Source organism: Hippopotamus amphibius, chromosome 8 (genome assembly GCF_030028045.1).
Source record: "Hippopotamus amphibius kiboko isolate mHipAmp2 chromosome 8, mHipAmp2.hap2, whole genome shotgun sequence".
Taxonomy (NCBI): domain Eukaryota; kingdom Metazoa; phylum Chordata; class Mammalia; order Artiodactyla; family Hippopotamidae; genus Hippopotamus; species Hippopotamus amphibius.
In genome coordinates, this window is record NC_080193.1 from 1468349 (window position 1) to 1480805 (window position 12457).

Here is a 12457-nt window from a genome sequence, read left to right on the forward strand (position 1 = left end):
TGGGTGCAGGGACTACCAGTTGGAAGCAGGACCAGCATATAATTTTGAAAGAATTGTAGCAGCTTCTGTTTTCCATACCAATGTTTTCTACCAAGTACCCTCTAATTTTGCTGAAGACAGGCATTCTTCATCATCAGATTAAGTCTGACCTTTACAGAAAAGCTCTGGTCCGCATTCACAGAAACACACACCACGTACAGAGCTCATCTCTGACGCGGGGCACCAGAGGGAAACTGTCCCAGGCAGGACGGCAGGAGAAGCGACCAGGGGGTGGGACACAGACCATTACTCGTAGCAGTGACCAGGGAGGCGTGCCCTCCAACGACGACATGTCAGCACTACCCCAGCCAAGGGCCCGCAAGTTCAGTGTGAACCGGAGGGACTAAGACAGTACCTTGGTTCTGGCCAAACAGGCCAGGCCTCGACCCAGATGGAAACAGGCTTCCTGAGAGGGAGGCTCACTGCAACTCACGTCCGAAAGTTCTTCTGCCTCTTGGTTTTCTTTTTACGTAAATGTGGTCCTTACCTTGGAATTCAACATAATTTCCGGAGCCCTGTACCAACGTGTGGCAACGTACTCCGTCAGGAACCCTGTGTGATCATGGTCCGGATCTGCCACACGGGCCAAGCCGAAGTCACAGATCTAAGAGAGAAAAACAGGACACCTCCTTAGAGACTCAAACCAATTTCACATCAGAACTTCATGAACACAGGACAACAGCACCAATGATGCCAGGTAACTGCTACCATCCCCGCATGGCAGGCGCTTCTTGGAATTCTACACACTCACCTCCCCCAATCCTCACGACAACCTGAAAGGCGCCCCGTGCGACGGACGGGAACGGGCCAGCGGAGTCTTGAACAGAACAGATTATCTGCTTACCCCACAGTAGTCTCGCTTAGGTCACCTGACAAAAACTGTTCTGTGTGGAAAATGAAGCCCCCAAACCAGCCCCCTCCTGCTGGCGCTGGGCGATGGTCACCGTGGGACCAGCTCCTCCCCACGCTCGCCCTCTCTCCGCAGACATGGCCTCCTGCTGGTCCTCCTCCTGCTCTTCCTACCTCCTTCCCCCTCCACACAGTCAAACCCATTCCAAAGCTTTAAAAAATGTATCACATACTGAAGATGAATCTCTTTAAAAAAAAAAAAAAAAGCCAAAACCAAAAGCACACAGCTTCTAATTTCCCCTGACTCACAAAGTGCCTGCTGGCCTCTCACCATCCAACGCCTTGGGGCTACTCCAGACAACAGCGCGTAAGGAAAGGAGCGATAACACCCTTGGTCCCATACAATTCCAAGATACTTGATCCCTAGCTCCTGGGGGACTAAGCCAAAGAGAGAGAGAGAGAGAGGTTAGCAAAGACAGGCCAGAGTCCAGGTGGAGGCAGCCAGGAAGACAGAGCTCACTCTGGAGGCTTTCTGCTTCCATTCAGCTAAGAAGCGATGAGGGTCTGAGCTCAGGCCATGAAAACCGAGATAAGGAGGAAGGGACGTGCCTCAGAGAGAGTCACAGGATGTAAGTGGACATCAACCTCTGCTCAGAGATCCCGTGGTCGAAGGTCTCAACAATTTAGGAAGCTTGTGAAGGTCTCCCTCTAGCCTTGGACGCTGGCATCCCCACGCGGCACCTCTGCCCCCACAAGCCCCACCACCTGCTTCGACTGCAGCATTCAAGAGAAGTGACGCATCACGTTGCCCAATTTCCGTCTTCTGACACACTGTCACCACAACTTCAAAAGCAGCAAATGCCACATCTGCTTCCCCAGTCGCTCTTCCACGGGCCATGCTTGACACGCACCCTGACCGAGCTGCACGGTGAGGCCGTCTGGGCCCCCTCACAGCTGACAGTCCCCTCTCGGCCCCCACACCACCCTCACCCCTCAAGCTGGCCAGCCCGTGACGCCATCGCACCCTCGACAGTCACAGGCCTGTCCGAGGATGGGGCTGGTGACGGCCCTGAGCTCCTCAGGGGGCCTGTGGTGAGTGCTAGCCTCGGCTGAGCTGGTCTTCAGGCTCGCGATGCACCTGCACCCTGCTGGTTTCCTCAGAGCCTCTCTACCAAGTCCCGGGAAGCACACTGCAGCAGCGCTGCGGTCACTCGCACCACGACGCCTGCAGGCGTCATCTCCAGCTCAGCAAGCGACGGAGGAGCGGTTTCTCCTCACACACGAAGGGGGGTCCTCGAAGCCGTCCAGAGTCCCCATTCGCCATGCTGGACTACCACCGAGCCACGTCAATGCCGTGCGGCTTCCGCTTTCAGTATACCCGACAGTCTCTTTCTTCAGAGCCAACACTTCATCCTCTGATTCACGTTCAATCAAAGCTCAGCACTTGGTCTGCCTCCTGTCATGTAAATGGACACCTGACGCCGTATTCTGAGCTGTGCACGCAGGGAACGGCATCGCAGCAGCAGAGCAGAAGCACGGCAAGCCCCTGACCAGGACCCAGATCCTGGCCCGCCCTCCACAACCCTCAGCCTTACACGGCATGGATGGGTCCAGACATGATCCACAGCGTTTCATGGGTCAGGGGAACCACACATCAAACACCAGAGTTAAAAAAACCAGCATGTACAGGAAATTCAGTGAGGCCAAGTACCGAGGCTGACGTCTCCACACTCCTCTGGGACCGTGGACGGAGAAACGGGAACCGCACTTTAGGAAACCTGATGAGATTCTTAAACAGCTACAAAGACAGGATAAGTGGTGTGAGCAACTCTCAACACAGCTGTAGCAGACTGGATTTTCTGAAGAGTGCCACACCAACACAGCCCTCACCCACGCTCCTGTTTCAAGCTCCTGGGCTGAATCTGTATCAAGAGGGCAGGACCTACCTTCCCTTCTCTTGAATCCAGGCAAACCCTTGTAACTGCCTGAACCAACAATCTAGTGGAAGTGATGCCGTGTGACTTCCAAGGTGAAATCATAAAATGCAACGTGGCTTCCACCTGCTCTCTCCACTGGGGTACTTGGAACCCTCTGCCCACGTGGCGAGGACACCAGGCCTGCGGGAGATGACCCGAGCCTCCACCCCCACATCTCCTAGCCGAGGCCCAGAGGCTGCAGCAGAGATCAGTCCCCATCCCCCACTGCACCCCAACTGAGCTCCTCATCTGCAGAAACTATGAGCTCAAATACGACTGCTGTTGTTTCAGGCCACTACATTTTGAGATGACTTCTTCTTTTTTTTTTTTTGGCACACGGGCTTAGTTGCTCCGCGGCATGTGGGATCTTCCTGGAGCTGGGATTGAATCCGTGACCTCTGCATTGTCAGGCGGATTCCCAACCACTGCGCCACCTAGGAAGCCTTGAGATGACTTCTTACAGAGCAAGACACAGCCAACACAGTGGTGCCAGACAGGGTGCTTGAGACGGAGCGGTCCTCTCTGACGAGGACCCACGTGCAATGACACTGGAACACTGGAGATGCCAGCTACGGGAAGACCCCGGGAAACCAGAGCAACCGCCTGGGCGTGTGTGAGGGGCCGGGTGGCTCTGCAGCTGAAACCTCCCCAAGTGGCTCCTCAATTGGCTGCTCCTCTGACATCTTGACTGCCAGGGCCTTAGTTTGCCTGGGATTAGGGAGACTCGCTTTTACCTGCCTGCAAACTAATTCCTCCGCTAAATCCCTGCCTAAGTGTTATTTCTAAAACATAAGTCAGGGACTTCCCTGGTGGCGCAGTGGTTGAGAATCCACCTGCCAATGCAGGGGACGTGGGTTCAATCCCTGGTCTGGGAAGATCCCACATGCCACGGAGCAACTCAGCCCCCATGAGCCACAACTACTGAGCCCTCGTACTGCAACTACTGAAGCCCGCGCACCAAAACAAAGAGTAGGCCCAGCTCGCTCAGGTGTCTCCCACCACCACCTCTGTGCCACATCTGTTCCTATGACAGTTCCATGCCCCTCCCGACTCCGCAGCACCACTCAGCTGAGGCCCCGATGCGCGCCACTGCCTGAGCCTAAATACCAACATCGAAGTGCCCTCTTCTGAAGAGGTTTCCCGGGAATCAACACCAATTCCACAAATGGCTCACTTTTCTGAACTCTGCTAATACTCTGTTCAACGTGTATTATACTTAAGTGCACTCCTACAATCCGTGACAATTAGCTGGGTGTACACCCATACCTCTGGCTGGAATGTAAGTCCCTAGAAAAAGGCAATACTCGACTAACTTTTCATCCCTAAGTGTCCCCTCCAGAGTGGGCTCTCAGCAGCAGGTGAATAAACGCCTTATTTCAAACGCTGATGCGAAGCATAGCAACTGGGATGGATTAACTAGCAGAGACTCTAGTACCGACCACTTTTCACAATATCTGAACTACGGATACTTTTAAGAAAAAGTAAAAATCAGGGTACGGCATTACCAGGATTAAAATCTTACATCAATACTTAATAATAACGTTAATAAGACTGCACTGTTCAGAGTGGCAAGAGGACGAAGGAAACGGTTTAGAGTCAGCAGCATTCCTTCCCCACATGGAACGCTGCACTACAGCTCCTTCTTTAAACCAGGATTAAAGAGCTGTCGCTCCTCCTATATGGAAGCCATCAGAAGGGGTCCTGCGGTCTGGGAGGAACCGCAGCAGCCCGGTGGGCTTGAGAGAGGGCTCCAGACTGGGACATGATCTAGGTGTGAGTGAAGAGGCAGTCCACGTGGGGAGGCACCGGCAGCGGCAGCCCACCTGGGGCACTGGAGTCTGAGCAGAGGGTCCAGGGATTACACTGCGCAGATCAATATCGTGCTGGAGGGTTGCAAAACGGTGGCTTTTCTAATTTTGTTATTCTTTGTGCATTTATTAGCTGGCACTTATTTTAAGGAAGAGCTGTCACTCATCCGCTGGGGCCATCTGCTGACCCTGATGCCCAGACCCTGCTGGAAAGAGAGGGAAAGCGTCTCGTCCTCTCCCTCTAGTCACCCGTCTCTACGACAGTGAGCTGGTGAAAGGGGGATCATGCTTTGTCACGCGCACCCTCCGCTCCTCGTATAGGGCACAGAAGCAGCAGGTGCTCAAAACTTACTGGCTATAATTTAAAAACAAAGAGGGCGAGGCTTCCCTGGTAGCAGTGGTTAAGAATCCACCTGCCAATGCAGGGGACATGGATTCGATCCCTGGGCCGGGAAGATCCCACACGCCGAGGAGCAACTTAGCCCACGCATCACAACTACTGAAGCCCATGCACCTAGAGCCCGTGCTCCACAAGAGGAGAAGCCACCACAGGGAGACGCCCGCACACCACCACAAAGAGTAGCCCCCGCTCGCTGCAACTACAGAAAGCCCGAGCGCAGCAACAAAGACCCGATGCAGCCAAAAATAAAAAAATAAAAAATAATAAACAAAGAGGATGATGTAGGGTTTAGACCTCTAAAAGATTTCACAACTTGGGACGTCCCTGGTGGCCCAGTGGCTAAGACTCCGAGCTCCCGATGCAGGGGGCTCTGGTTCGATCCCTGATCAGGGAACTAGATCCCACATGTTGCAACTGGGAGTTCACATGCCGCAACTGAACATCCCACATGCCGTTAACTAAGACCCGGTGCAGCCAGATAAATAAATATTAAAAAAGAAAAAAAAAGATTTCATAACTCCATTCCTGGTCATCAATGGAAAGCGCGTGATTTTTTTGAAGTTCCTTTAACATTACAACACTGAAAGCTAATACAGTATTAACCAAAAAAACTGCCAAGGCCACAAAATAAAAAAGCAATAAAATTCATTACAATTCCATACAAAGGAAGGTAGACAACCAGGATACGGTACAAGAAATATAAAATGACCTATCACTCCTGCTTGGCTACTTTTCTGGGCTGAGTAAATTCAAATTCTCATAAAACAAAAGCTCCAAAGACATTTCATTTTGCATCTTTCCAAGTCCTCCTTCCCAGGCACACCCAGAACCACACGTGTGGTGACCCTAGCAGCCCGGGACTCCTTCTGGGGCTGCTGGGGGCTCAGGGAGCACACGGAGAGGACAAGGGCTGCTGGAGACCACGCTGCCTTGGCAGCTTCACAAAAAAACACGTGAGCAGAACCTCGAAACAGGGTCTATGGCCCTTGCTTCTCTGCGGCCCTGAGAAACACAGGGGACGCCTACAAGGAGAGGGTCCCAGGAGGGCCCTGAGAGGCTGGGTGTTTGCTGGGTCTCAGGGCTTCAGGTAACAAGTAAAGAGCCTATTTATGGAAGCCAAAAAGAAAGCTTATTGCTGTTGGCCTTGACTGTACCAGAGTCAAAAAGCTAAAGGTCTAAGACACCGAGAAGAGCTGATACCCTGAGGGCTCAAGAGTAGAAAGTACTTAGTAATACAGAAGCTAGTGGAGAAAGGAAGAAGTAACATAATTAGCTACCTGAAAATTTAAAAACGACCTAAATAACAAGTCAGTAAGGCCACCAGTTACAAACTTTCTAGGCTGTGGGACAGCATCACAGTCACCCCCAAGTCTAGGGTGTGATGTGCACCTGGTGAGTCCAGAGCTCCCCTCCCCGCAGGTGCTCCCCCTGCCCCCGCCTGTCAGCCAAGCTCCATGACAGGTCCGGGACTTGGTGACACACCACACTCATCTCTGGAATAAGACTCTCTCCTGAATATTCAAGCCCATGTGGGTGACACATACCCCATATGGACATTTTTACACGTGGGTGAACTGTGCTGCTGTAAATATCTAAAACATCCTATTGTGCTTCTGAGTGTGTGTCAGGTTGGGTTTTGAAAACAATGCCTGCATTGTGCAGATGGCCAACAACACACATACACCTGCGTGGGTGTACACTGTGGTTAGCAGTGAATAAAATGGCCCAAGGTAGACACGTCCACAAACAGCGAAGAGACAACAGACAAAGTCGTCTGGTTCTGTGTGTCGTCTTCTTAAGGACAAGCAGTTTCAAGCAAAAGTAAAAGTCAACTTTCCCCAGAAATATTACAGACTTAAAATATTAAGAATGGCTCTCCAAAAACAAACTAAAGCAATCTGCCATAACAGGATTGTGATAAGAAACAGAAAGAAAAAAGCAAAGCACTAGGAGACGTACAAACATTCACTATAATTTTTCAAGAAAACCGCTACGAGACGACAAAGCCCGGCCATTCCTAAGAGCAGCTCCGTCCCTTCTGTGCTGCCCTGGCTCTTGTCTGCACAAGTCCAGGGGCAGGGACCCGGCTGCACCCCGGGGGGGGGAGGTACACACACGTAACTCAGAAGGACCCTAAGAGGTGACAGAGTCCAACCCAGCCACATGTGGTGCAGGAAGCCGTCCTCCACGACGCCTCAGAGGCCTCTGCCGCCCTGCCCTGAACACCATCCACAGCAAGTAAGATGACCCCCTGAGGACAGGACCCAGTGCTTCTTCAGAGAGTCCCAGCAGGCTCTCCACGACCAACACTTCAGTGAGCACAAGAGCTGCAGGCACACAGAGCAGGCCTCAGCGCTGGTGCACACGTCCCTTACTTCCTGTGCTCACTTTCATTTCTGCTGGTCCCTCTCCCTACCATCCCCTGCGCCCACACAGCCCCTCGCCCACCGCAAGCCTGACGTGCAGAGAGGGGCAGCATGACACCTTCCTTCCTGACCCCTCGCGGCCCGGCCAGAACCAACCCACCTCTTCCCTTTGTGCGTGTCACAGCAGACAGTACTACAAGCAGCTGAGGCTTATCAAACCCCTGACCTATCAGTTTTCAGACTCCAGGGACAGAGAGACACCTCCCTTGCCACGTATACCTTATAGCACCTCCCACAGCAACGTCTGTGGCACTCAAGTCCACGAAATGATCACCGCTACACATCTATATGTACTTTTCAAACAAATTTATTGAGATATAAGTCACATACCACACAATTCACCCCTTTAAATGTGCAACTCAATGGTTCTTGACATGCTATCACAGGGTTATACGACCATTACCACTACCCAGTTTTAGGACATTTTCATAGCCTCGAAGAGACCTCGTGCCCACCAGCAGTCTCTCCCCACTCCTCCCCAGCCCCGCCAGCCCACGGCCACTGCTAGCCTACCCTCCATCTACATGGACACATCTAGTCTACGTACGTGGTCTTTCGTGACTGGCTTCTCTCACTCCCATAGTTAACTGTGTCGGCAAGACTCGCCCACCCTGCAGCGCGTCAGCGTTGCACTGTTTCTCTACACGGTGTGTACCCACCACATGCTACTTCCCCGGTGCACAGCTGAGGGATTTCCATCTGTGGGCTGTCATGCCACGACTGACAGCTGTGTCTCTGTCTGTGTGCGGACGCATGTTTCCCTTCCATCTGGTGGCAGAATTCTTGCCAGCCGACACTTATCACCTGACGTTTTGATTCTATCATCCTAGTGTGTGTGAAGTGGTATCTCAGTGTGGTTTTGACTTGCATTTCCCCACTGACTAATGATGTCAAGCATCTTTTCATGTATTTGCTGGTCATTTGTGTATCTTCTTTAGATCCTTGGTCTTTTCAGATTTATAAATTGGGCTATTAATTGTTTAGTTGCTAAACTGTAAGTTTTTCACATATTCTAGATATGTCTCTTATCAGATATGATTTATAAACATTTTCTCTCATCCTATGGGTTCTTTTTTCACTCTCCTGATGGTTTACTTGGTAGTGCATACTTCTCATCTTGATGAAATCCTTTTCCAGGGATGGAACCCAGGCCACAGCAGTGAAAGCGGCAAGTGCTAACCACTAGGCATCCAGGGAACGCTCTGAAATCCATTTTTTAAAAAAACTGTTGTTGCTTGTGTTTTTGGTGTCATGTCTAAGAAGTCTGCCTAACACAAGTTTACAAGAATTTACTCCTTTTTTTTTCTCACTCCTATGTTTTTTAAGTGCATTCTAGTTTCAGCCCTTAAACTTAGGTCTTTGATCCATTTTGAGTTAATTTTTTACATAGTGCAAGGCAGGGAGGGGCCCAAACTCATTTTTTTTTTGCATGTGGTTATCCAATTGTCCCAGCACCATTTGGTGAAAAGACTATTCTTTCCCCAATGGGTGACCTTGGCACTCTTGTCAAAAATCAGTTGACTGTAAACATATGGATTTATTCACTCAATTCTATTCCCGTGAGCTATATGCCTACTCTTATGCCAATATCACAATGTCTTGATTACTACAGCTTTGTAATAAGTTTTGAAATCAGGAAGTGTGAGTCCTCTTACTTTGCTCTTTCGTAAGATTGTGTTGGCTCTTCTGGGTCTCTTGAATTTCTATGTGAATTTTAGGATCAGCCTGTCCATTTCTGCAAAAAAAAAAGCCACCTGGGGCTTTGATAGGGATTGCATTAAATCTGTAGATCAAACTGGGAAGTAGTGCCACCTTAACAATATTACATTTTCCAATTTCTAATCCATGAACATGGGATGTCATTTCATTTATCTAGGTCTTCTTAAATTCACGTGCATTTTTATTAGACTGATGTCATCATACCTGAGACAGCTGTAGACCTCCCTCCTTATTTAGCTCTGCCATGTATTAAAACAGAAACACATATAAATGCTGCGCACTGTTAAGAGAACTCTAAGGACTACAAAGGATCTAGGGTTTTCCTACTCGGAATGTATGATTTACGTACTGAAATCACTGAAGTCAACTTTTCTGCTGTTTTCTGAGTGTTCACTGCATAAAATTTATCAAAGAAAAAGGTGACCAATGAAACAGATCTTTTAACATACACATAATGCACTTAATCATATTTACATATATAAATTAAAAAGTGTCTGTCTATGTAAGAGCACAGAAAACACTTTGGAAAACACACCAATTTGTTATAGCGGTTACCCCTGGACAGGAAGGAACAATGGGATGGAGAAGAAAAAGAGGACTAGCACTCTTTACTTGCATCTTTTTTTTTGCCATAAATGTTTTCATGTATTTCTGGTATAATTTTAAATACAAATATGCCCCAGTAAAATGAGTTTTTTCAACAGATACCACCCTAAGAGTAAATAACCAGACTGACCTTGAGATCGCAGGTGGTGTTGAGCAGCAGGTTGGAAGGTTTGAGGTCACGGTGCAGCACGTTAGCTGAATGGATATATTTTAACCCTCTGAGGATCTGGTAAAGAAAATAGCAGATATGGTCGTTGCTGAGGTGTTGCGTCTTCAAGAGCTTGTACAGATCTGTTTCCATGAGGTCCTGTACTATGTATCTGTTTGGAAAGGTTAAGGTAACACACCAAAATAGCTGGTTACACTTGGCAAAGCACTGAAAACAAAATGAACCCAAACAGTCCATTGTTACATCATGAGGCCTAGGAGGGAAATGAGAACCTGATGAAAACTTGGCACACCTCAACGGAAGGAACCGGAAGCCGTGAACTCTTTCCTAGGTCCTGTGAGACAGCAAGCATCAGGCCTGCCTGGTGTGCAGGTGATGGGCTGGCAGATGCTGGCGGAGTGGATGAGCCCTGGTCTCCAGGCTGCCCACCATCAGGCACCCTCTCCTCCCTGGCCCAGCAGCACTCGTGACGTCACTGCTCCTTTACCTCCCTTCTTGTCTCCCTCCTTCTCCACAAAAACCAGCCATAAACCTTTGGAAACACAGGCCTAGAACACATTTGCTACTGAACTCAACCCTCAGTCTATTTGTCTGGCTCTTCAGTTAGGGTCAAGAGTCTAAATAATAACTAAGCAGGATTGCTGGAGGTCACGCTAAGCAGGGGCCGGTGCTGGCTGTGCTCCTCTTGTTTTCCTGCCTATCCATGTATCTTAGCATCTAGAATTTCAGTTATGGCTAATTTCGTTCCCACAGAAAATAAATTCTAAAAGCCGCTAGGTTTTAACTTCACCACAGTATTATTTCGTTAGCATTTTTGTGCTTCTTTTATTCACTTCTGTGTAAATACTACCCATCTCCTACAGATTCATGCTAGATGAGACAGGGTATGGGATTTGGAGGAAACATGACTGGAAAACTTGTCATCTGACAGAGACATGATTTTCATGGGAAAAGGTAAAGCAGGACAACAGGTGGCAGGAGGAGGCATTTCACTTAAAATACCACCAGAACTTAGTAACGGAGCTGTTTAAAAATGGAAAGGCTGCCTAGAGACAGTGAGCTGCCTCTCCCCGGAGGGGTGGGATGCAAAGTGAGCAACCTGATGGGAACGCTGCTCCAGCGGAACTGGAACCTTCCCCAGCAGGTCCTCCTCAGCACACTTCACACTTCTACTTTTCAAATGCAGTCTTTACCCCGGCAGCATCCTCGGGACCTGCTTGGCCCAGATTTCTAAATGCGGCTCATAGTTAAGCCCACAGCTTGAGAGCTGAGCCAGCCCTGAAGACCATGAGGTCCGGCACCCCACTTCTGAAGATGAGAAAACTGGACCCAGATGTAAAATGATGCCAAGATCAGGACAGTCTGGACCTGACCAGGTGCTGTACAGGGAACCCTCTTCCACAGTCAACCGCTCTTTCCTTTTCCCCATCGTAACAAACCACACCTTGAGTGGGAAACACATGACTGGAAAAGGTGTTCACCAAAATCTTCCACAGCTACACTTAAAGGAAATCTTTACTGAAACTGACAGCGAAAATACTAGATTTGCCAAAAAGATACTAAAAAAAGTTTCTGACAACTGAAAAAATGAATCAGAGAAGAAAGCCTAACTGATACAAGCATGGCAGTAAACGCCAGCAGAGCACAGCCCCTCCACGTGCTTTATCGCGTCCCCACCCCCTCGGCGCAGGACCCGTCCAGGAGCATGACTCAGCCAGGTGGCGGGACAGTGGGGCAGCTGCCTGGAAGGATACACATCTTTCATCTGCTCGATGGTTGGTGCTCGAATAATATCGTTGATTCCAATGATGTTCTCATGTCTGAAGCGCAGTAAGATTTTTATCTCCCTCAGGGTCCTCTGGCAGTAGGTCTGGTGCTCAAAAGGACTGATTTTCTTGATAGCTACTCGAACTTTGTTGACATTATCATAAGCAGAGCTAAAAGAAAAAAAACGGGGGAGGGAGTGCGGAGACAGCATTAAAAACAGTTCTCAGAACACCCTGGCAGAAAGAATGCAAACCGATGCAGTATTGCAGGTATTAGCACTCCAGCCAAATACTTGCTTCATACACGTGAAGGCAGCATGTTTATAACCCACAGAGGCCTTGCGCTAGGGAGGGTGCGGCTGGCAAAATGCAGCACGAGCTGAATCTCAAAGCTAACAGAGGCCCAGCCCTGGCAATCGTATGGAAGCCCATCTTCACACACCCGGGAACGCGGACGTGTGTCTCTCTCTCTCTCTCTCTCTCACACACACACACACATCATTTTCTCATGTTTTTAACAGCAACTGCATTTTGGTGAGAGCAATCACTTCTGTCTTCAAAACAATTTCCTACTGTTGTATCAGATTCCACTGACTCAGCAGAAACATTCAAATGACCATCAACCACATCTTCATCCTAAACAAGAATGGACCCAAGAGGGACTTCCTAGGTGGCGCAGTGGGTAAGAATCCGCCTGCC

At 49.4% G+C, this 12457-nt stretch overlaps 1 protein-coding gene across 12 annotated transcripts in view; it reads right to left on the reverse strand.

Moving 5' to 3' along the window:
• Positions 1-12457, reverse strand: part of MAPK1 (mitogen-activated protein kinase 1) — a 74296-nt gene that overhangs the window by 19453 nt on the left and 42386 nt on the right. For all 12 annotated transcript variants that reach the window (XR_009054980.1, XR_009054979.1, XR_009054978.1 and 9 more), the window contains 3 exons: positions 11747-11929; positions 9954-10143; positions 527-643 (listed from right to left, as the gene is read on the reverse strand). Coding sequence is in view for 9 of the 12 variants with exons in the window: in XM_057743838.1 (XP_057599821.1) it covers positions 527-643; positions 9954-10143; positions 11747-11929 (490 nt within the window). In the remaining 3 variants the exon portion in view is untranslated. The remainder of the gene's footprint in view (positions 1-526; positions 644-9953; positions 10144-11746; positions 11930-12457) is intronic.